The sequence below is a fragment of the Cydia splendana genome, chromosome 21, assembly GCF_910591565.1.
Source record: "Cydia splendana chromosome 21, ilCydSple1.2, whole genome shotgun sequence".
In the NCBI taxonomy this organism is placed as follows: Eukaryota; Metazoa; Arthropoda; class Insecta; order Lepidoptera; family Tortricidae; genus Cydia; species Cydia splendana.
In genome coordinates, this window is record NC_085980.1 from 491,940 (window position 1) to 516,566 (window position 24,627).

At 38.5% G+C, this 24,627-nt stretch overlaps 2 protein-coding genes across 2 annotated transcripts in view; both read right to left on the reverse strand.

Moving 5' to 3' along the window:
• LOC134801353 (claspin-like) overlaps positions 1-24,627 on the reverse strand; it is a 416,093-nt gene that overhangs the window by 379,242 nt on the left and 12,224 nt on the right. The window lies entirely within an intron of this gene.
• LOC134801127 (cytochrome P450 6B5-like) lies at positions 10,056-13,230 on the reverse strand. Its single transcript, XM_063773664.1, has 2 exons — positions 11,874-13,230; positions 10,056-10,225 (listed from the first exon to the last, which is right to left on the reverse strand). The coding sequence occupies exons 1-2, from the start codon at positions 13,195-13,197 to the stop codon at positions 10,059-10,061; spliced, it is 1,491 nt and encodes a 496-aa protein (XP_063629734.1). The 5' UTR covers positions 13,198-13,230; the 3' UTR covers positions 10,056-10,058.

Consider the following 24,627-nt stretch of genomic DNA (forward strand, 5'->3'; position numbering starts at 1 on the left):
TTCGAGCGATAAGAGAGTCAGATAAATAAGTATACTTAAGTAAATTTCGATTTTCGTTTTTCGCGGTTCGGACCCCAGGTGGTGATCAAAACAAGCAAAATTTCCTAATCGCATTGGGCTAGGGGACTGGGCGTTGGGACTATAGCCCTAATACACTTCTAATTATCGTCTTTTTAATATACCTAAGTATCTAGGTACCACTCGAATTTGTCATGACGTTATTGCTCAATAAAAATTAAATTTATTTCCCAAACACCAAATCCAAAACTCAATATTCAATGTGCAGCGCCATAATAAACATTCATTGCAACTGCAGGAACGCTTGGTGTGGTCGCCACACCACACACCTCAACTCCAAAACGTCCAAACTCCATACAAATCCAATACGTTATACTACCTTTTAGTAAAATAGGAAAGCTACGCGCGACCAACGCACTTTAACATAACTAATATGCGATGTGCGTTTTGAATAATTCAAATAATGAGTTAAAACAATGTCTTCTAGTATTTTGTTTTATGTGTAAGTTATTCGGTGAAAAAATGCGTCTACGGTAGTTTATGGTTATCGTTTCTGGAAAACGAAAAGTTACTTATGTTAATTTTAAGACAAGCGAGTTATAAATGGTAAAACCGGCCAAGTGCGATTCGGACTCGCGCACGAAGGGTTCCGTACCATTACACAAACAACTGCAAAGAAATCACGTTTGTTGTAGGCATGGGAGCCCCAATGAAATATTTATTATATTCTGTTTTTGGTAAGTATTTGTTGTTATAGCGGCAACAGAAATATAACATCAGATTATTTAGTTGAGTTTTTCTGATGAATTACTGATGATAGATATTTCACTGAAGAGTAACTGTACCTATCAAATGATGTTTCTGTACAAATTCCTTGAGAAACTGTTTAGGTACTACAAACCGTTACCTCTAACATTCAGTTTAAAAATATTATAAATTAGACCTGCTATGCCAACAGTAGTTTTGAGTCTACTTACCTTACATTACCTTAAACCCAGCATACTAGATAACTAAGTTATCTTAGCTTAAAAGATAAGTTATCATAACCTAGCCAGCTTTATTTCAAGCTTTTATTTAACATGCCCTGTGATGTGAGTTCGTGTGGGTCAAATCTTGAAAGCTAAATTTGATCCACTTTCCTATTTCCGATTGAGCTGAAATTTTGCATACATATGTAAATCGGATGACAATGCAATATTAATGATGACATGGAGCTGATCTGATGATGTAGACAGGAGGTGGCCATGGGAAATCTGTGATAAACCAACGCAAACTAATTGTGTTTGGGATCAGTTACTGCGTTAGGATTGCCTCGATGAGTTTTAGTTGCCTGTGGAAAGAGGTACTACATACTTACTTACCAAAAAAGATTTTTTTGCCATAAACTTATTTTTATATTCCAGATGCTAAAATTACATTTCAACTAGCTAAGTGATCTTAATTTAGCCAATACATCATCGCACTTAGCCATTCCTAGCCCGTCTGCTAACGGCGCCGTTGACGACGTGCGTGGCGCAACGGTGACGCAAGCGGTGACGTCACTCTTCTGGGACCTGCGCGTGACTTGATCCTAAATAGTTTGAAATAGGACAAGAAAGTACCGTGAGACACAGACATATTAAATATATTAAGAACGGGTCACTCACGTATTGTAAGTCGAAAAACGCTCGACATGTTTCACTCCGTACCGAGAAGTGTCATCAGGAGCTTCGGGCGCGGAGGGCTGCGGCCCGCAGTCTGGGCGGTCCGTCACCGTTAACGCAAGCTCCTGATGACACTCCTCGGTACTGAGTGAAACATGTCGAGCGCTTTTCGACTTACAATACGTGAGTGACCCGTTCTTAATATATTTAATAAGGACCGCGCGACTTACAATTTGCTATATTGCTGATAAATTAAATAAATTGTAAATGAATAAAATAAATCCTACACCCAGGTACCTTGATTGACCTAAGTATGTGTAGTGCCAGACCCAGCTAACACTGCGTGGTATTTGCAATGACAAAGTATGGCAATGTCATCATTAATGTAAACATGACGTTAATAATAACACTGCCTGACTTTGTTCTATCCAAGTCGGTACAAAGTTTCCTTCAACGGACTCTATTGCCATTCACAAAGTGCGAGGCATGGCTCGACGGTGACGCAAGCGATGACGTCACTGTTCTGGGATCTGCGCGTGCGTTGATCCTAAATAGGACGAAATAGGACAAGAGCCGACGGTATAATATAAGTCAGTTAATTCAATCCTACCCCTAGATACCTACGCCTTCAGGTGTAAAAGAAGTAAAAAGAGGTGTAGTAGAATAGGATAAGAAAGGGCCATACCATACCTACATATAAGGCTCGGTTACCTAATACTTATTATGAACTCTTATTTTATTAACCCTTAATTCTGCAACATTAAAAATATGGACGAAACCTTTGAACATTTTTTTTTGTTTTTTTTTTCATAACCAGAATCATTGCTACTATTGAGCGCCGAGAAGGTTTGATTTCAATACCTTTGTAGATTTAATTAAAGGGTTAAATATCTACTTTGCTTGTCGAAACTACGTGGTATAATTCGATTTGGCCAAGCCGCACAAATACCTACACCCACGTGTGGGGTTCCTTTATGGACATTTGAATGGATATTTTTCACCGCACGAGTGATCACGACGCACGACGGATATTTTTTTTCTTCGACAATCAAATCAGCCATTTTAATAAATCGGCTCAAAATAAGCCTTGTTAAGAATCAGTTAGCTATAAACCAGGTTGAAATAACAGCAATTTAAAGGAAATAAAAACCCGCTCGGGCAGAAATTAATTTCAAGCCACTTTAGCCACAATAACTGTCTTCATGTAAATGTAGGACACAGAGAATGATAATAAGAACTACGACTCGGACAGTAATGGATGACTCACGTTAGACCGGGCCGTAGGGCTTGCAATATCGGATGGTTTCCAATTCCGGAACTGATTTTCGATATTGGATTCCAATTCCGGAATTCCAGGGTTTATCATATTTTTATTAGATTTTTGAGTAAAAAACAATAAAAAATGTGAAATTCTCATACTTTACGTTTATTAAAATTAGTATTGTTTAACAGAAATTTAAAGTAGGTACGTTTTTTTACCACCTTATTAAAATGGTTGCTTTTATTCACTTCAATGATACGGGGTATTTATTTGGGGAAACTATAGTTACTAGCAAACCATTCGATGCATAATTTTATAAAATAGTTAAATATAATAGCTTCCTACTCTTCCTAACCTAGTAGGTAGTGGTGTTGTATAAGAAGTTGAAGGTCTAAGTTTGGCTTTTTCCTTCCTAGTTCCTAATTATGATTCAGAATATCATATATTATGTGCTTCTACAGGATTCGAAATCGTTAATAGAGAAAACCTCTTTTTCTCTGAATTCAATTCAAGATAAAAAGTCCAAATATTATTAAATTTCAATTCTACAAATTCGCTTATGTAGGATTCAGCCTATTCTGATTCTGACTATTCTAAGCAAGTAAATCGCTCTGCTTTATTGTTTTTTTATGTTTTTATTATCAGCCCATTTTGTCCCACTGCTTTAGCAAACGGAAAAGTAAAATATACCTATACTATAGCTCACTGAATGACTAAGAAGCACTTAATAACGACAAAAAACACCCGTACAGTGTAGTTTCTTAACAATTTTTAATAATAAAGGTATTAAAACCTACAAAAAGTACTTAAATCCAATTCCGGAATTTTCGATATTGAGTGGTATTAATTCCGGAATTGTAATATCGGAAAATTTGTCCGAGATTCCGGAATTTCGAAATTCCGGAATTCCGGAATGCAAGCCCTACCGGGCCGTGTCCGGGCCGGAGCTTCCGGCGCTTACTTTTCTATGAGATGACAGGCGATCACGTGATGCTTTCCATAGAAAACGAAGCGCACGGACACGGCCCGGTCTAACTTGACTCATCCTTAAAGCGTCAAAATGGTGCAAAAACCAAGAGCTATCTCAGAGATATCTCATTTAATAGGTGTTTTTATTTTAGGTCAGATGAATGAAGTGATGTCTGATTGTAGTTTTCGTTGCTAGAAAAAGTAATACATAATAAGACATTTAGTGCGAGTAGTTTTACATACAAAACATCTACTCGCTCTAATTTGTTTGTATGTATAACATTTTCTAAATATAATTTAAGTATGTCGTTTTAAAATGAGAGCGTAACGTCGATTGTATGGGAGCAGCTTTTTGGCGGCGGGTCGTGTGACTCTCAAGTCACACTCCTGTTTGGCCGGCTTCCTGACACTGCGGGGTTGCGAACAGCGTCGCAGCCATAATCGTGTGTTTTTAGTTTTAAGATATATTTTATAATAATTATGTATGCTAGTTTTAAGGTATTTATCTATGGGCCAATAGTTGACTGAAAATAAATATTTTCAACTGTTTTCATTTCATTTCATTCAAGTATATAGAGTTATAGCTCTGTTCTGCTGACGGCCCTGTTCTCCAATCACTTGGCAATAAAGGGTGATTTTATTAGTTTCGGTAATGTGTCTAATGAGTTCCCGGTACCTACTACCTAGCTACCTACAGCCTTATTGTTATAATAACTTATAATAAAACACTGTAAATGGGCCCGATGAAGTATTCCATAATAAATATATAATAAAATCACATAACAACCGTATTCTGTGATTTTAGAGGTGAGGTAAATTAACTTAAGGAACGCTCAGTATATTATATGCTAAAGAAAATCTAGTTATCAACTGTAATTTGTAAAATGGTTTTGCCAAAGAACATGACATACATACACACAATAGAAAAATATTACTATTATTACTATATAATAATAAATATAGCTTGAGTTTGTGTATACCTATATTTGGACGAACTGCGTATTGGACATACAGCTAAAATACATACATTTTGTATGATCGATAGAATATTATAAAATAAAATAAAAACAATTCAATCAATTTATATTTTTATTAAGTAGGTAATTTAAACACACGAAACTATATAAAATCCACTATGATTAATTACATAGCTAAAATCACAGATAAAGAGGCGTAACATAGCTGTGGGCCTAGCCAAGTTACCAATCGTTTGCGCCGTAGCGAACGAAACGGTAATGTCTCTCTGTCGCACTTATATGGAAGAGTGAAAGAGAGACATTACCGTTTCGTTCGTTACGTCGCAAACGATTGACACCTTGGCTAGGCTCCCTGGAAATCGTAAATCGTTAACTCTAATCGTAAAAAATTAGACTGAAATGACAGATGCGCACAAAATGTTGGCGTCAGTTTTTATATATATATATATATATATATTATGAGGCAAACGAGCAGACAAATCGCCAGAGAACTAGTTCGACGTGTTGCCTCCCTGTCACACTTACATACTAATTTACAAGTGCGACAGAGAGGAAACACGTCAGTTGGTGGTTGACCAACCAATTACCGTCGCCCATGGACAGTCTCCATCAGATATATCGGAACGGCCGAGGCGCTCACAAATATCTGAACACGCCTCTATTGTCAGGGCGTTAGAGTGCGTGTTCAGATATTATTAAGCACATTGGCCGCTGTGATATATCCGATGGCGACTGGACACCTGCAACACCAGAGGGGTTGCAAGTGCGTTGCCGGCATTTAACGTTCCCAATTTTTCATCAAATGTCATTAAATCATTTACTCTAATTAAATTTCGATTGGCGTTATATCGTCTAGCGATTACCACCACCAATCCTTTTCTACGCCTTCAGTTTTCTCAAACCTCAACCTCCGATTTTGGCACATTCATAATACTTTTACATATTAATAATTACTGTTGAACCCACCATTAACTTCTTAATACGAAGTACCTACACATGTGGGTAATGTGGACCACAAATTGTGACATTATGTTTTGTAACATTGTATATGTTGTTGTCAATAAAATAGCCCCATATTTGTACATCTTTGTCAAATTGAAATAATGTTTTTGATGTATCTTTTCTTTTTCTATACTATTAGCTATTATAAACACAAAATATGTCAAAGTGACGAATAAGAATAAGAACAAACGAATTTCAACTGGGTTTTAGATTTAAGCGCTAACTGGTATTTATACAAATAGAATCATCCTTATTCACAACTAACAAGAAACATTCCCACATTGTATTTACTTACGAACTCAAGGTTTCCAAAACTATTTATTATAACAATTTGGTCAGCTGCGCAATAAACATAGAATTATAAGACACGTAATGTGCAAAATATTGTAGCCACGGTTTTGACAGCCCTAGTAAATGGCGCTGTATGACCCTACGTAGGGGATCCCTTTGTTTCCCATAAACTTATTGTTTCGAATTTCGATAGTCAGAAATTGATATCCATATAATTTATGGACATAAACATCTAAAGTCATAATTTTTGTTAAGTATAACGTTTCATAGTTCTAATGTTAAACATCTATAATATTATACGTTATAATCACAAAAGTTATAAAATTGATGAGTATAACATTCAAAGGTATATCAATAATTATTCAGAAATATTTTAAGGCATATATTAAGGCGGACTAATGGTCGTTAATCATATCGTTTTAATGTCATCCCTTTGTTTCCCATAAACTTACTGTTTCGAATTTCGATAGTCAGAAAATGACATCCTCTAATATTCTAATATTTAGGAGCTATATTATTAAACATTATGACTTTCAATAATTATGTCAAACAAAGGGACCCCCATTTTTAATGACTAAAGTGAATTACGTCTAAGAAACCAAATCAATAACATCATTCATATAAAGAAAAAAGAAATCTGTTTCCTCAGGTAGGTTTGTTAACAGTTACCTTGTGTCCCTCAGAGCGGAAACTACATGAAAAATAAGAAATGGCGGGGAAATCAGTAAGCCAAACAATAAAAAATCTGTTTCCTCAGGTAGGTTCGTTAGTTACCTTGTGTCCCTCAGAGCGGAAACTACATGAAAAATAAGAAATGGCGGGGAAATCAGTAAGCCAAACAATAAAAAATCTGTTTCCTCAGGTAGGTTCGTTAGTTACCTTGTGTCCCTCAGAGCGGAAATAGAAGCCCCGCGAAGCGGGGCTCCGTCGACTCGTTGGCGGGACGAAATGGCTTAATAAACTACATGAAAAATAAGAAATGGAGGGGAAATCAGTAAGCCGAATAAAAAATAATCCCCAGGGAGGTAGGCAAGCATGCAATTTGAATTGTTTAATTTTATAACTATTGACAATATGACTAATAAAAATTATGATGGAAAACGTTATGCTCTAAAAAAAATTGAACTTAAAATGTAGGGAATGCAATAGAGCCCCTACTTATCATTATAACCTGCGATAAAAGACCTTACAACGATTATTGCAAGCAAGTTTATTGCCTTCAACATTATGTAATGGTATACCTTCTGGACTTTGAATATTATGAGCAACAAATTTTATGACTAACAATAATAATGACCTGCAAAAATCGGAACTGCAATTTATATTGTTAAAATTTATGACTATTGACAATATGACTAATCAAAATTATGATGGAAAACGTTATGGACTTAAAAAATCGGAACAAAAAATGTATGGGAACCAATAGAGACCCCCCTACGTAGACAAACGCTGTCGAGTGCAGTGTTGAAACGTGACGCCAAACAGCGCCATCTATTACAGTACGGCTACCATCAGTTTGGCACTGACATAAACGCTAGCGTGAACGTAATTTACTTTCTATGCATCTCGCTCGTACTGACATATTAGTGCGAGCGAGATATATAGAAAGTAAATTACGTAGACGTTAGAGTTTATGTCAGTGCCAAACTGATGGTAGCCGTACAGGTGTCTTTGCGGCCATTTTTAGCGCAAAGTCTTTACCTTATGCTTATAATTTTTTTTTATTACCTACTGCAATAATCTAACACAACAATATCCAATATTCTCAAGTTTAGTTCTACATAACTAATTAAGGTGCATTGAGGTAACTTCGACAGCGGAGTAATTTTGAAAATCGCTAATGAGCAATTCTCAAAAAGTTTGTACTTTTCGTTCACATCTTAGATTTTTATAAAAACTGGTATGCTGGTAGAGTATACGAAGCTGAACAACTTCCACCACATTTCCCAAAATGTCCCAGAAAGTTTCTAAGATACATTCCTTATTTGTTACCAAATGTGTAAGGAAATCTGGTAACAAAACAGGAAAGTTTTATAATAACTTTCTGGGACATTTTGGGAAATATGGTGGAAGTTGTTCAGCTTCATGTACTTTACCAGCATACCAATTTTTATTGAAATCTAAGATGTGATCGAAATGTACAAACTTTTTGAGAATTGCTCTAATATCTACTAAACTAACAGCACTTCCTACTTTGGCAACACACGCCACTACAAAAACAAGGCATCTTGAATAAAAGCGATTTTCAAAATTATCCCGCTTTCGAAGTTACCTCAAAGCACCTTACAGAAGTAGTGCATGATTATTTTCCATCGTATTTTCACGGAAACGCACGAACGTGTCTTGCTATTTCAGTCAGTCTCGGTCCATAAGTACTGCGCTTGACTGAAGTAGCATGACAAATACGAACTTTTCCGAAAAATACGATGGAAAACAATTATGCAAGATTTTAACAAGTTTAAGGCAGAATCTTATTTGTGCAATAATTATTAGAACTAATCTAATCTATATTAATAGTGGAAAATAATCAACTCTTATAAATTCTGCAGGTACAGGATTTACGGTTTTCACATTGGTTGCGGTCCCGCACGTCGCTCCGGTGCGCGAGCGGGACATTGCTATATAAGTACCTACACATAGCGCTGTCTCGCTCACACTCGTGAGCGGTATGCGGATCCGTATTAAGGTAATATTCGGATGGCAACTGTAGCTGCGGCGCGTTACTGTTGCGACATTGCTGCTGCGGTATTATAGCCGTGACGCTGTATCTGACAATTCCCTTGGCAAAATAAGTGACAGATTTATGGAAGGTAAGGAAAACTATCTCCATGTATCAAAAAGTGTCCGTCAAGAAACCTTAAATAGGTGGAATACCTAGAATATTTGATAAAAAAATTCAAATCATTCAAATTCAGCGCACTTCACTCTGTCAATCACGCCTACGTCCTTAGCTACTCTAGCGCTACTCTGGAGAGATTTGGAACTATTATTTACAGCTGATTGCTGGACACTTTTACAACGTTATACCATAAGAGACTTCGCTCCTTTTACTCTATACTCCATGGACGGATTGGACGTCATAATCGCGACAGTAGTGCGGCGGCGAACCTCAGGCAGTTCATACAGAAATATGTGACGTTACAAGAGAAAAGGTACCTTATGGCGGATGGCGCTTACGTCGCATAGCACCGCATTTTAGTATTGGAGCGTCGTTAATAACAGCGTAAGCGCCGACCGCCATAAGGTACCTTTACCGATGGAACGCCACATATAAGGAAGGAAAGAGTGGTAACTCCATATATCAGTTTTCTTACTAAAACGCGAGTTATTGCGTAGTCGACATCTAGCGTCAAGTAGCGGAATTTATCAGTACTGCTAGTCGACAAATAGATGTCGCGAAGAACTAAAAGTCTGATGCTCAACAATTTTCAGTTAAAATTATAACCGGAACTCTATTTTCAATTCCTTCTGCTTGTAGTAATATTAGTTGTAAACACTTGTGACATCTGGTGTCAAGTAGCGGTACTGATAAATCCACTACTTGACGCTAGATGTCGACTACGAAATAACTCGCGTTTTGGTAAGAAAACTGATGTATGGAGTTACCACTCTTTCCTTTCTTATATTTCTCTATGGTCCGTTGCAGTAAAGTCGCAACAGTAATGCAGCTGCATTTGGTATTCAAACGTTACCTTATGGGCCACTTGCACCATCCCACTAACCCGGGTTTAACCGGTTAAACCTGGAGTTACCATGGTCACCAGTACAATTTGACACTGGGTTAAAGGTTTAACCGGTTAACCCCGGGTTAGTGGGATGGTGCAAGTGGCGCTGTGTGATAATTGGGTAAATAATTTATGTGGCATTCTCAAACTACATGTTAATAGGTACTTGAAATTAATATCTTCTTACAATATTGATGGGGAAGCCTCCCTTCGGATACAGCATGACTCTCTGTGGCTCATATGTGAACTGCAGCGGGGTCTTCGCTGAAGGCTCCACCCTGTAGCGGAGGAGCAGCTTGGCTAGCCCCACCCATGACTGCATTTGTGCAAAGCGGATACCTGGAATAACATACAATAAATAAGTATTATGGGACACTCTTTGGGACACAAGGACTTTAAAACGCTACCCATGAGCTCCATCATCCAACACATGGATATGGTGGGAAAAGCTCTTGAGTAGTTGACGGATCTTCTCTAGGGGGTAATTGCACAAAATATCCCTATGGGTCGAAGTGTATCCGCAAGGGCCCCGAAAATAATAAGATAAGATTATGGGACACTCTTACACAAATTGACTAAGCCCCACGGTAAGCTCAATAAAGCTTGTATTGTGGGTACTTAGACAACGACATATAATACCTAGACTGACCGACATAAATACATAGAAAACACCCATGACTCAGGAACAAATATCCATGCTCAACACACAAATAAATGCCCTTACCAGGATTCGAACCCAGGACTATTGACTTCATAAGGCAGGGTTTCACTACACTTTCACTACCCGAAGAATCGTCTAGAGGCCAGACAGGTCACTAAAAATATTACCTTTTCCTTCTCAGATCTCGGGTAGTTAGAAAACAAAGGGTTATATTGATAGACTAAGAAAAAAATCACTCCCTAATTTGACAGCTGGAATAGATGGCGCTGTATTACGCCATTATTTGTGGCCACTGGATTGTCAAACGTCAACTTTTGCTTGTCAAGGATAGGTCATTTCATAATGTACGGAGCCGTACAGCGCCATTTACTACAGCTGTCAAATTGAGGGCACGAATTTTTCTTAGACTTTACACATCATTATAATAATAAATGAACCTTTGTTAAAAACCATTATAAAACACTATAATAGATCATTGTTTCTGGATTCTTACTGCATTTGCTTATAAGCATTCTACCTTGTATAAACCATTATAATGAGATCTCCAGGTAGAGCTTTTGGCATCAATCTTGAGGGTCCATTTAAACTGGATTGATTCAATAAAATGGCAGTACAATGCCTGATAAACTTACTTTATCAATGTTGGATATTTTGAACAGTTTTGAACTGTTAAACTAAACAGTAGGTAAGTAGAGATAAAAAAGTAACTGTTTGTGCTGTTATCGATTTCCTAGTAGTCCTTTCATTGAGAAATGAAAACAGCATACACATTTAGACATCACTATAGTGTGACCTGTTTTTAAGAATGACTGATATATCTAAATGGATCCCTTGCTTCGTTACTATTCCTGACTCAGTGGTGGGTTCTTAGTTCAAACCTTTACTATATGTGTAGGTACTATGTGCTATAGGTGTGTAGGTACCTATGTGTAGGTAGATAGGGATCAATAATAAGTATAATAACAGTAAATTAAATTTTATATCAACACTGCTCATACAAAGGTAATTAAACTAATTAAGTCCAAAAAAGGTAAAGCAAACAATAGTGAAATACAATGCAGTTACAGTTGCAGCTAATAATAACAGGTTGTGTTTAGGTAAATATTGTTTTTTTTAGTATAATAAAAATATAAGTTACCCAGTCATTTGTTATACATACCTACACATATTTTTAATATCTGCCTACTAAGTGGGTAGTAGGCAGATATTAAAAATATGTGTGTAAAAATAGTAGGTATATTTAAATTTCAATCTTTTAGCCTAAATAGGAAGGTTGATATTTGAGTAAATATAAAATAAAAAGAAAAAGAAAATTAAATCACTTACCAATACACTGTTTCTGTCCTTCTCCAAACGGCAGGAAAGCACATTTGTGTCTCGCTTGCACATTCTCCGGAGAAAACCTTTCCGGGTCAAACACTTCAGGGTTCGGGTAGTATTTCTCATCATGATGTATTCCAAGGACTGAAATCTTGATCAACTGGCCTTTATCAATGGTTATATCAGTTTCTGGAATCTTATAAGCAGTTTTAGCTCTTCGCTTCAGTTTGGTGATGATCGGATACATCCTCAACGTCTCATTGAAGACTTTTTCCATGTATGACAGATTCATGATAGCATCATAAGTCATCTCTCTGTTTTCTAGGGCTTCCTTTATTTCTTCATATAGTTTATCTTGTATGTCCTGGTTTAAAGCTAACTGGTACAGCAAGAACCCCATGGTGGAGGCACTAGATTCATATCCTGCTGCATAGAAAATGTAAGCTTGAGCTGCTATGTCTTCATCAGTCATATCCAAGTTATTTGCATGGTTCTGTCCATGTCCATATTCTTTTTTCAGCTCTAAAAGCAGGTCCATAAAGTCATGTCGGTTGGAGGGCTGCCCATTTCTCGTAGCAATCACACCTTTGATTAATTTGGAAAAGAATGTCTTCACTTCTTCAGGGAACAACCAGCCTCCAATCTTCTTCAAAATGCCTGGATACATGCTTTCGAGTTCCGAGCCGTATTTCACGCAGAAGATCTTCTTGTCGATCCTTTGAAGGGTTTTGTGTTGCTGATCAAAGGTGTCAAGGTCGAGACCAAAGACACAAGCAGTTATGACAGATTGGGTGAACTTCTGCGTAAGTCCGTGGATCTCCTGCTCTGTATTCTTCTGTGTTATCCTATCAATATACTCAGTGAATCTGTCTCCACGTTCCGTCACCAAGTACATCATTTTTTTCAATTTCCCAGGAGTAAACATTGGTGAAAATCTCTTACGCAGCACTCGCCAGGTGGCGCTGTCTGCGTGGAACAAGTTCGCCCCGAACCCCGACTTACTGTATTCCTTTCCACGATCAGTAAATATATCGAAATCTTTTATCAAAACACATTTCACGACATCTAAATCTCTTAGAAGCAGATCTGGAGAGCGCATCCTGAAAAACCCGACGACTTTCTCTTCTGGATAAGCATCGTATATTTCCTTGAACACAACTCCAACTGGTTTTTCTCTCAAGAAAGAGTCTATAATATTCCCGAAGAAAAAAGTAGGTTTCGCGTAGGCAACATTTCTGTTAAGCCAATAGTCATTGAACTTGGTAAAGTGTTGGTATACACTATAACCAAGACAAATAACAAATGTTATAATTAGAATTATAAGAGTCATTATTATGGTTTTACTTTTCACCGGCACTTAGTTTTCCGCACAAACTACTAAGAAGATACTACGTATGTTTTCCGCAATGTTGTTACAGTGAACTGAATAATTTCAACCGGTGTGACCATTTATATATTGTGCTGATTCTACCATCGCGCATATTACCTCTGTTTACATTCTACTATTATTATTTATTTAATTAACTACGAAATAAATATAGTATTTGTAATGGATATATAGTGGGTCAAGCAAATCTTGTCAGTAGCAATGTAAAGCAAACTAAAAAAGGGCAACACTCAAAGAGCAGTATTGCGCTAAGAAAAGCAGCAATGTACAATGTACCTACATCGAACAAAAAACCTTTTTTTTCCGCTGCGCGCCCTACGTACGTCAATCCAAATTGGCACTCCCGGTTTATTGAAATTTTTTGAAGTTGTTATTAATATGAAAAGCTTTAATGTCATAAAAAAAACTGCTTTTCGACTTGGGTAAAAATGACCGGAGATCTCCGGCCATAAAAATACGGGATACAGAATAATTGACAGGGATCTCCGGCCGGGCTAGATAGAGGGGTGCTTTTTTTTGACAGCTTGGTAGACGACAGGTTAAATAATAGAAAAAATCTAAATTATATTAATTTAGTAGTAGTAGTAGTAATCACTTTATTGTACACAACACAGGTTTACAAAAATAAATTACAGTAATGGAAGTACAAAGGCGAACTTATCCCTATAAGGGATCTCTTCCAGCTAACCTTCGATTAGATAACCACATTAGATAATCACATTTAAGAAATTGTTTGTTTATATTATATTATATCCTTGATTAACTTTATTATGTTCATAGTATTTATACACCTCATCCAAATTTATTATCAAATAATGCCATCACATGCAAAATAATCCTTCAGATGAAAATTCTACTAAATTAGTAGAATTATGAAGTGCAGAAAGTGGCAACTCTGTCTACGTCAATCGCTTCTAGGATCCACCTAGTAAATATTGCCATAGCTAAATATTCTTGGTGTGGCGGTTAGAAAAAAATATGAATAATCTTGATTGCACAATTATTAAGAATAATTGCCGTGAATGCTGAGTAATACGATATGGATTAGTGCGTAATAGTTTATGAATTATACCCGTAGCTAAGTTTAGTTCAATCAATTAAATATAAGTGCCGTTCAGGGGACAATTGTTGTTTAAATTTTCTTTGAAGTTCTTTTTTTTAGCATTAGAAAAAGGCTACACGATCTTGACGTGTCTTTTAATAGAAAAACGTTTTTTAAAATCAGTAACTATTACTTATGAATGCAAAAGAATGTAAATAATCGTATTCTATATGATTCATACCCATAGGTACACGATTATTTACATTCTTTAAGGTCTTATTAAGGTCGCCGGAAGACGCTGGATGCGGGTCGCTTCCAACCGGTACGTATGGAGGTCCAAGGGGGAGGCCTATGTTCAGCAGAGGACGTCTTATGGCTGAGATGATGATGATGATGATTCATAATTTTGACGACCGGTCTGGCCTAGTGGGTAGTGACCCTGCCTGCGAAGCCGATGGTCGTGGGTTCGAATCCCAGTAAGGGCATTTATTTGTGTGATGGACACTAATATTTGTTCCTGAGTCATGGGTGTTTTCTATGTATATAAGTATGTATTTATATATATAAGTATGTATATCGTCGCCTAGCACCCAATAGTACAAGCTTTGCTTAGTTTGGGGCTAGGTTGATCTGTGTAAGATGTCCACCAATATTTATTTATTTATTTATTTATTATAATTGTTACATATTTGCTGTGACTTATTTTGCAAAAGTGTTTTTCAATAAAAAGACACGTCAAGAGTGTTTACCTTTTTTCTAATGCTAAAATAAACGAACTATAGTCTACTGCTTTATTTATTTATTTATTTATTTATTTATTAGTCTACTGCTGTACCAACTGAGCTACCGAGACTGATTCTTAGATGAAATACTTACAAACCGGCCAAGACCAAGTGTGGTGGTGAGTATTATGACTATTATGGGTATTCACGATTTACAATAAACCTAGTTTTCTTTTATTGACTATTAAGTCTTGATGAAGAATAAAGGAACACCGGTTACAGAGGGCCTACCGCAAACACCGAAAATTATAAATTGCAGGCATCTTTCTCTTTTACTCCAATTAAGGTGTAATTAGAGTGAGAGAGAAAGATGCCCGTAATTTGTGAAGTTTGGTGTTTCCGGTAGGCCCTCAACAGGGAAATTTTTATTTTTTAAAAGTTGCCTATTCTCTCTGCTTTAAATAAGTTTTCAAATTTTTAAGACTGGTAACACTAATCAAAAATAATTCCCCGTTTAGTTTGTAAAGAATACAAAGAGTACTTAAAGATGTCATGTTTTAAGACACCTGTCAGATATGATTTGAAAATATAGTTCTATATTTAGGTAATTATCATGAGAAAACAATTGAGCGACATATTTAGGGGAATCCCCGTGTTTTGAGCGCCATGAAGGATTCTAAAAGGTTAATCCCCGAATAGATAAAGGCATTAAGATTCTGGTGTTATATATAGTGTAAAAACGTGTTTTTTTTCGTCTATAGGTCTATGTAAACCTAGGTTTAATGTATAAGTATACTATATACAAGGTGGGACCGAACATCAAACACACTTTTGGCCAGAACTGGCTCATTTCAAACATAGAGACAATCATACTGTGTTTGTCTTACGCTGGTACTAGTTTGTGTGGAGTGGGATCATGTGTGGGAAGTGCTGAGGGAGATGGGTACGCCTCAACATCTTATTGAACTGATACGAAACCTGTACATTAATAACCGCTCTTTCGTCAAACTAGACAGGGACTACTCGGATGTGTTCGTTGTTAGGAGAGGCGTTAGACAGGGCTGCATTCTGTCACCCCTCCTTTTCAATATCTATGGTGAATATGTAATGCGGAAAACCCTTGAAGAATGGGATAGGGGATTTGCTGTGGGTGGAAAGCGCATTAGCAACCTGCGGTATGCGGATGATACGGTCCTTCTAGCTACATCCTATGCTGACATGAAGGAGATACTGCTTAGGTTGGAGACAGAAAGCGAAAAACTCGGTTTATCAATGAACAGGCAAAAAACCAAATTGATGATAGTAGACCGAACGGGAATGCTGCCGGATGTTCAGAACATACAAGGCATTGACACTGTAGACAACTTTATCTATTTGGGATCGACTATCAACAATGAAGGAAGCTGTGTCCCGCAGATCAAGCGTAGAATAGCCATGGCGAAAGACGCGATGACACGCCTTCAGAATATCTGGAAAAATCGGGGTATAAGCTATAAGACCAAAATTGGCTTAGTCAGAGCCTTAATAATGCCTATCTTTCTCTATGGAGTAGAGACATGGACAATTCGATCAAGAGAGAGGCAGAGAATAGATGCGTTCGAAATGTGGTGCTGGAGGCGAATGCTACGAATACCGTGGACGGCAAAACGCACAAATGTGTCTATTCTCTCACAACTTGGCATCAAGACTCGGCTGTCCACCATATGTCTGCAACGCATACTGTCATATTTCGGTCACATCATGCGAAGAGAGGGTAGCAATCTGGAAAAATTGGTCATTGTTGGCAATACCGAAGGCAAGAGAACACGAAGCCGATCGCCAACACGTTGGTCTGACCAAATAAAGGAAGCCACCGCCTCTTCCAAGCTACATCAAGTAGTGAGGGCTACTTTGGACCGCAACCGATGGAGACAGATTGTTTCTTTGAGGCGTTCCAGTGACCACGATCCTCAGTAATGAGGGACCGACCAGAGAGAGAGTACTAGGCAGCAACCAAAAGAAAGGGATGACTTAGTACAAGTGTATAATTTTCCTGGTCCTTGCTGACTGACAAGTTGTGTTTGCCAGACTATACGTCATATTTTTTTATTTTTTTTACTGCATCGCAGCCATAATTGTGTGTTTTTAGTTTTAAAACATATTTTGTACTAATATGTATGCTAGTTTTAAGGTATTTATCTATGAGCCAATAGTTGCCTGAAAACAAATGTTTTCATTAATTCATTATTAAAACTTTCATTTTCAGCAAGGAACAGAGGACTATGGGCAGCTAGCCAGGGGGCCTACCCAAGTTGATATATAATCGTTGTTTGACAACGCCCATCAACTTACTTACTTGGTTGGCGCGGTGACCCAAAATGAGTCTTGGCCTCCAACACAAGAGCACGCCACTTTGATCGGTCCAGAGCGGTATCCCGCCAGCTTTCGCCGACGCCGAGCTCACGGAGATCTCCCCCCACTCTATCTGCCCAACGGTATTTAGGACGACCAATAGGACGGCGCCCAGTTGGTCGACCCATGTAGGCCCTTTTGGCTGCCCGATCTTCACCCATCCTTTCGAGATGGCCAAGCCAGCAGAGACGATGCGCTTTGGTCTCACCTATTATATTCGGCTCGGCTATCAGATGTTCTATTTCGGCATTCTTTCGGATCCTCCAACTGCCATCGTCAAAACTTCAATAATATTATATTTTGTTTATGTTTGGCGTTTGTCGATGTATTGTCATCTTGGCTAGGCCCCCAGGTCCTATGACAACAGAATATACGGAAAGTTTGTAGGCGTTTGCGGATTACTACGGCCCACTCTATACACCGTGGGCTCGAGTAACCCGATAGATTTCAACCACGCATTTCTAAGGTCATAAAGAGCAAAAATTTATATTTTTTTACATCCCCTAGTGGCAGAATCGCAGCCAAAAAAATGTTTTTCACTGAGTTATTACAGAAGGAAATTTTCACAAGAATTGTCATTATATCTCTAAAACAAGACCGATTTCAGCAAACTTTGTATGACATTTTAGTCTCTAATTGCGGTGAAGAATACACCTTAAAAGGTTCCGTCACACAGGCGCGTTTTCCGGGCGGGGCGTGAGCGTTTTATATGTAAAAGCGGCGCGCCCCGCCCCGCTCACGCGCCGCCCGCAAAACGCGCCTGTGTGACGGAGCCTTAATATATGTCGAGTGTGTGAATGTGTCACATGAGATGATGAAATTTAATGTAACAACGTAAGCAGGTAGCTACATGTTCGTGCGGTATCAGTCAGTGCCAAGGATAAAGATAACAATTGTTTTGATAGCACAGTCGTCATCGGATATATCGGAGCGGCCAAGGTGTTCACAATATCTGAACACGCACTCTAACGCCCTGACAATAGAGGCGTGTTCAGATAATTGTGAGCACCTTGGCCGCTCTGATATATCTGATGGGCACTGTACCTACTCGTATTGTTATGATTTTATCTTTACTTTAAGGCCCCAGTACACAATGGGCCATCGCCGGCCATTCCAAGGGACGCATTTATGCGTTAGAGGGAGCAAGTGATATTGCTATTTCATTCTACCGCATGGCTGCGTCCCTTGGAGTGGCCGGCGATGGCCCATTGTGTACTGGGGCCTTTACCTATCGGTGTGGAAACAATAACTGCAGCATTTTTTTTATGATACAGGAGGCAAACGAGTGGACGGATCGGCTGATGGTAAGCAGTTACCGTCGCCCATGGACACCTGCAGCGCCGGAGGGGTTACAAGTGCGTTGCCGGCATTTAAGATGGGAATACTCTTTTCTTGAAGGTAAATAATATATATAATAGTACTACCGTACAGAAAGGAAACTTCCTACAAAACCGAAGTTTGACAGCGGTTCAGGGTCGAATCATGCTGTCCCTTTCTAATATATGGCACTATCCCTTTCAGCTATTTAGGGTTGTCAAAATTCAAGTCATTACCTTATCTTAATTTTTAACTAGCAGAAACGTCTGCTAACGATGCTACTAAGCTTAGAATAAATTTTAAAGTGGAAAAATTACTGTCTTGGGTGAAACTTGAACTCACGGCCTCTGGATTATCTTATCTGTGGTCGTGCACGCAAATGGACGTCAAGTTGTGCCAACCCTAATAATTGCTCGGAGCAATGCTGAGCCGAACGGAGCCGAGTTTGCCCGAAGGGAGGAGTTTCGCACCCCTGGTTGTACCGGACCGGGCGCGGGGCGACAGTACATCCAATGTACAGTTTAGCTGTGCAAGGCAGGAAGTAAGTATAATTATAGTCAAAACGCAGATAGAGAGTGGAAATGCAGATACGAGTATGTACATATTTTTGACCACTTCGGTATATCTGTACCCCTGCGGGCTCAGCACGGTTCCATTTTTATCGACTATCACTATGCGCGTCCCTTTCGCACTTACATACTTGTTAGAACGTGACAGGCATGGTGACAAGGGATAAAAACGCGACCGTGCTAAGCCACCTGTAAATTTCATTCGATAGCGCGACGTGACGTACGCGTTTGCGTTAAGTCTTATTTATATGGGATTTTGAATTTCTAAAGCTGGAGGTTCGCGCCGCGACAGAGACAAGCGACCGAGACAGAAGACCGCGACCGGAGACCGCGACCATCACTTGACCATAGGCAGCATATAAGCGACAGTTCGCGGCGAGACAGAGACAGGCGACAGAGACGCGAGAGGTCTCTGTCTCCTCGCGAACTGTCGCTTATGTGTTGCCTATGGTCAAGTGATGGTCGCGGTCTTCTGTCTCGGTCGGGTCGCTTGTCTCTGTCGCGGCGCGAACCTCCACCTTAAGACTTCCCGCGTGGCGCGCTTTTCAAAATCCCATACAAAATGAGACTACAAACACGTACTACGTCACGCTATCGAATGAAATTTACACTAGGGGTTCTGAGGGCCTACCGCGAACCACGTTCGAAGTGTTGCCTCCCTGTCACACTTACGTAGGAATTTACAAGTGCGACAGAGAGGCAACACGTCGACCGTGGTTCGCGGTAAGCCCTCTGAGGCTAACTGCGCAACAGACTACATTGTTACTAACAATGTTTTTATTCACCAGTTGTTTTGTAAACTAAATAAGTATGTTACGTCTTCCTGTGGCCGATAGCTTATTTCTTAGAACTTGGTGACAATGGGACTAAACTCAAGGGCAATGAAGACAAAGGGTCACTTAGTACCTATGGAAAGTTTATTGCTCTTAGTGTATCATAGGTGTAAGTTACAGGCTTCTTATAGTAGGTACCTATAGTATATTAAGGTGTCATTCTATGGAACTTGCGGCCGTTTGTTTACTATTCTATAGTTCGTTTTTTTTAGCATTAGAAATAAATAAGGTAAACAATCTTGATGTGTCTTTTAATTGAAAAACACATTTTAAAAATAAGTTACGGCAAATATGTAAGATTTATGAATCTAATACGATCATTTATATTCTTCTGCTTTCATAAATAATAGTTTTTGATTTTTAAAAAGCGTTTTTCAATTAAAAGACATGTCAAAATCGCTTACCTTCTTTCAAGTTCTTTCTAATGCTAAAAAAAACGAACTATAAGTATGTAAACAAACGGCCATATTGAAAGTGTCAAAGAATGATGAATTTACTAGTATTGACTTTTGTTTACATAGTTATTAGCTAGTTCCATAGAATGACACTTTAGTCATCAATACCTACACGTTATAGCGTTTACGGTGTATTCTGGGTAGAAATGACATAAAAAAATCCACAAATTAGAAAAAAAATAGTGTACAACTTTAAATAAAATGGCCCAGCTACGATCTTAGTTTTCCATTAGTAGACCTTACTCAGTTGCAATAAGATTCATGAATGATCAGTTCATTGTGCCAAGGATCGTACGCGGGTGCCGGACTAATCGATTTCTTGCTTCGTCACTTGCGATATTCGCCATGCGAGCGGGATTTGTTAGGGCGAGTTTATATTAATGAAGTTTTAATATTAGTGCCTCTTATTATTTTAAAGAGATGTGGTGGTAAATCCATACTAATATAAAGTAACTAATATGTACGTCTGTTACCTCTTCACGCTTAAACCGCTGCACCGATTTGGATGAGTATGGTATATATGTAGATAGTTTGAGGCCCGAGGAAGGACATAGGATAGTTTTTATCAATCATCATCTTCATCCCACAGACGCGGACGGACGAAGTCGCGGGCAGTAAGCTAGTAGTGAATATTTTTGGTTTATTGTATAGGATGATATTTAGTACTAAATGGAGTGGCGTAATAAAGATGAGACCAAGCCCAATTCAGGTTCTACAACTTGCTTTTGACCCTATTTTGACGCGACCTTGAAGTCGCTCACGTTATTTAGTGCATGGGAAAACGTCTTCTCGAAGTATCTCGAAGCTTTTCTTGTAATTTTCTAATCTTTCTCCTGATGTAATCTTCATCTTTTTCCTTATCTCTTTTCCTTTTCCCCATTATTTTCACTTTTCACAGCACTCGCGAAAAAACCAAGCACTTAACTACGCGCTTGTTACTAAGAAAAGTAGCGATCGCTTCAAATACGATTTACGAGGTCAGTTTTCAAATGAGAGAAAAAACGGACTTTCAGGCCCAACCGGAAAATGCCAGAATAGAAAAAAGAATTACTAATTCAAACAAATCTATCAGTCAGTAACAACCAGAAGAAACATACTCTTCCCTTTCTTTTGTATGCTAGTACTAGTGTCAAACAAGGACAGTATGACTCTTTTTATCTATGTTTGAGATGAGACAGTGCTGCCGTGATAGGCCAAACCATAGATAAGATTTGACAACAAAAACAAAACAAAGTTATATATTCTTCCGCCATCACGGTGCTTCAACTATTTTTAATTATGTAATGATTATTTCCGAATGAAATTCGTCTGAATTAGTTGAAAAATAACAATAAGACAACATACCTGAGGGTCTTGTTACCTTACTTGCTTAAACTATGGTGTATATTGTATACGAATCGCCATGGAGTGGACGCCGGCGCATTGTTTTCATAAGCCGGATCAACGCTAAAATCGTGTTTACGCCGTACAATCACATTTATTTTAACTTTGATCACATTTCTACACCACATTAACATTGTTATTTCACTAATTCATTTTAATAAAATAATATTTTTTTTTTTTTTTTTTTTTTTTTTTTGGCCTTCTATTAATTTGCCAGTGTCATGTCGATTTGTGTTAACAATAATCAAATAATTCGGAACGCGAAATCTTACCGAAGCCACAGTTGCTAATCCATATTATGAATACTTCTAAAAAATCAAAAGGGTTAGTATGGGTTAGAGAAAACGATTCACAACTACTAGATTAGTAATATTAGACATGAAGAAAAATGAGAGACAATATTATTATTAAATTGATAAACAATCAAATCATTAAAACTTTAAATTATTAAGCTTGCAAAAAGAGATCAGGGCCACTAAGATGTCCCTATCTTTAACTTGTAACAACTCTAAAATGTGAGTGGGGAAAGGGACTTTAAGACTTACGAGATCTGCGTATAGGCCATCGTGATTATATAACGGACACACAAAGAAAATATGATTTAGGTCTCCTTCGTCCAGTCCGCACTCACATAAAGAAGAGTCCCGAATATGAATTTTCTTTAAGTGGGCAGGGGTGCTGCAATGTCCCAACCTCATTCTGATGATAACAGAACAAAACTGTTTTTCAATAAATATTTTTGAGAACCATGGTTTTCGCGACACAGAAGGTTGTACAAGGTAATAAGGTTTAGACTTGCCACGGTTGGAGGTAGACCAATCGGCAGCCCAAGTCCGGGTCAGCATCCTGGCCGCAAGAGGGACTAAATCATGACAGTAGTTTCTAAACGGGACCTTGTCACCACATACAACGGCGTCCTTGGCGACTCGGTCGGCCCGCTCATTTCCTGAGACCCCCGAGTGGCCAGGAACCCAAGCCAAGACAACCTCAAGTCCTCTTTCCCTGCAGCATAAAAGATTCTTCTTTATTTCGTACACGATAGGGTTATGGCACCGAACCGCGAATGGATTTGATAATAACGCCTGTAAGCAACTACGGGAATCCGAAAAAATTATACTTTTTCTTAACTTGAAGATTAAAATATATTTAACGCTCTCCAATACACCAATACATTCGCCAGTGAAAACTGATGATTCAGGAGGGCATTTAACTTTTTGAACAATCTCATACTGAGAGTGGTAAATACCTACTCCCACACATCCTGTCGGGGTCAATTTGGACGCATCGCAATATATTGTGTTCCAACCATGCCATTCACGGGAAAGGATCTGACGCATGTATTCGTTAGCATGCGGATCGTTGTGACTTATATCGAAATTTAAGATAACACGAGGTTGATGTATGATAATCGCATAATCAAATTCAAAAAGAGGAAGCCGAGGGGAATGAAATACTGGGTCTTTTAAAGATTGGAATTTTCTTAGACTGTTCACGAGACATGGCTGTTCATTATAGCTTAAGGCAGAATTTGATTTTAGGTCATATAACCGGTGGATGATGGGATGATATGAAAATTGCAGGGATCTAAAAAGGTAACTGTCGGCTAAAAATTGGCGGCGCAAATTAAGAGGTGGTTCGGCGCATTCAACCTGCATGGCTTTTATAGGGCTAGTTCTCATTGCACCTAGGATAATTCTTAAAGCTCTAGATTGTATTCGATCTAACTGAGTTAATCCGGCTTTGTTGCCCGGTACCAACAAGTGAGTACCGTAATCCAAAATACTACGAACTGTGGCGTTGTAAACTAATCTCAGGGAAATAGGGTGAGCACCCCACCAAACTCCTGAAAGGCACCTTAGAGTATTGAGCCCACGTTCACATTTTTTTATAACGTATTCAAAGTGCAAAGACCCATTTAATTTTGAATCAAGAATGACCCCTAAAAATTTAAATGAGAGACGGACAGGAATTCTAGCTTCCCTGATTGCTATGTTAATATTAGGCAAGACTAATTTACGACTATAAATCACGGCACAGCTTTTCGATGGAGAAAGAGACAAACCATTAGTAGTAAGCCAAATATTTAAAGATTGAAGGGAGCTATTGACAGACGCACAGGCCGAAATGATATCCTTATTTGAGGAGTAAACTAATAAGTCATCAGCGTATTGAAGCACCTGGCAATCAGAAACAGACTCTTCTAAATCATGCGTGTATATATTATAGAGCAGGGGGCTCAACACGGAGCCCTGGGGTAGTCCATGCCAGATCAATCTTGTAGGGCTAATTTGGGGATCTTTACCCCGGAAAGAGATTTGCCTTTCAGAAAGGAGGTTACCCACAAGGCAGGCCAGCCTCACCGGTATTCTCAGCTTGCGGAATTTTTCCCTGAGAATAGGGAGCTGGACATTATCGTAGGCAGCCTCGACATCTAGGAAAACGGCAACCACCGAAGCCCGTTTAGTGAAAGCAAGCCGGATATCAGAGGTAAAAATGGCTAAACTATCCATGGTACTTTTTCCCTTTCTGAACCCAAATTGAGATCTTCCTAACAAATTATGGCTTTCCACATACCACTCAAGTCTATTCTTTATCAAGTGTTCAAGAATCTTCGTTAAGACTGAGGATAAAGCAATGGGGCGGTACGATCGAGGGTCCTTA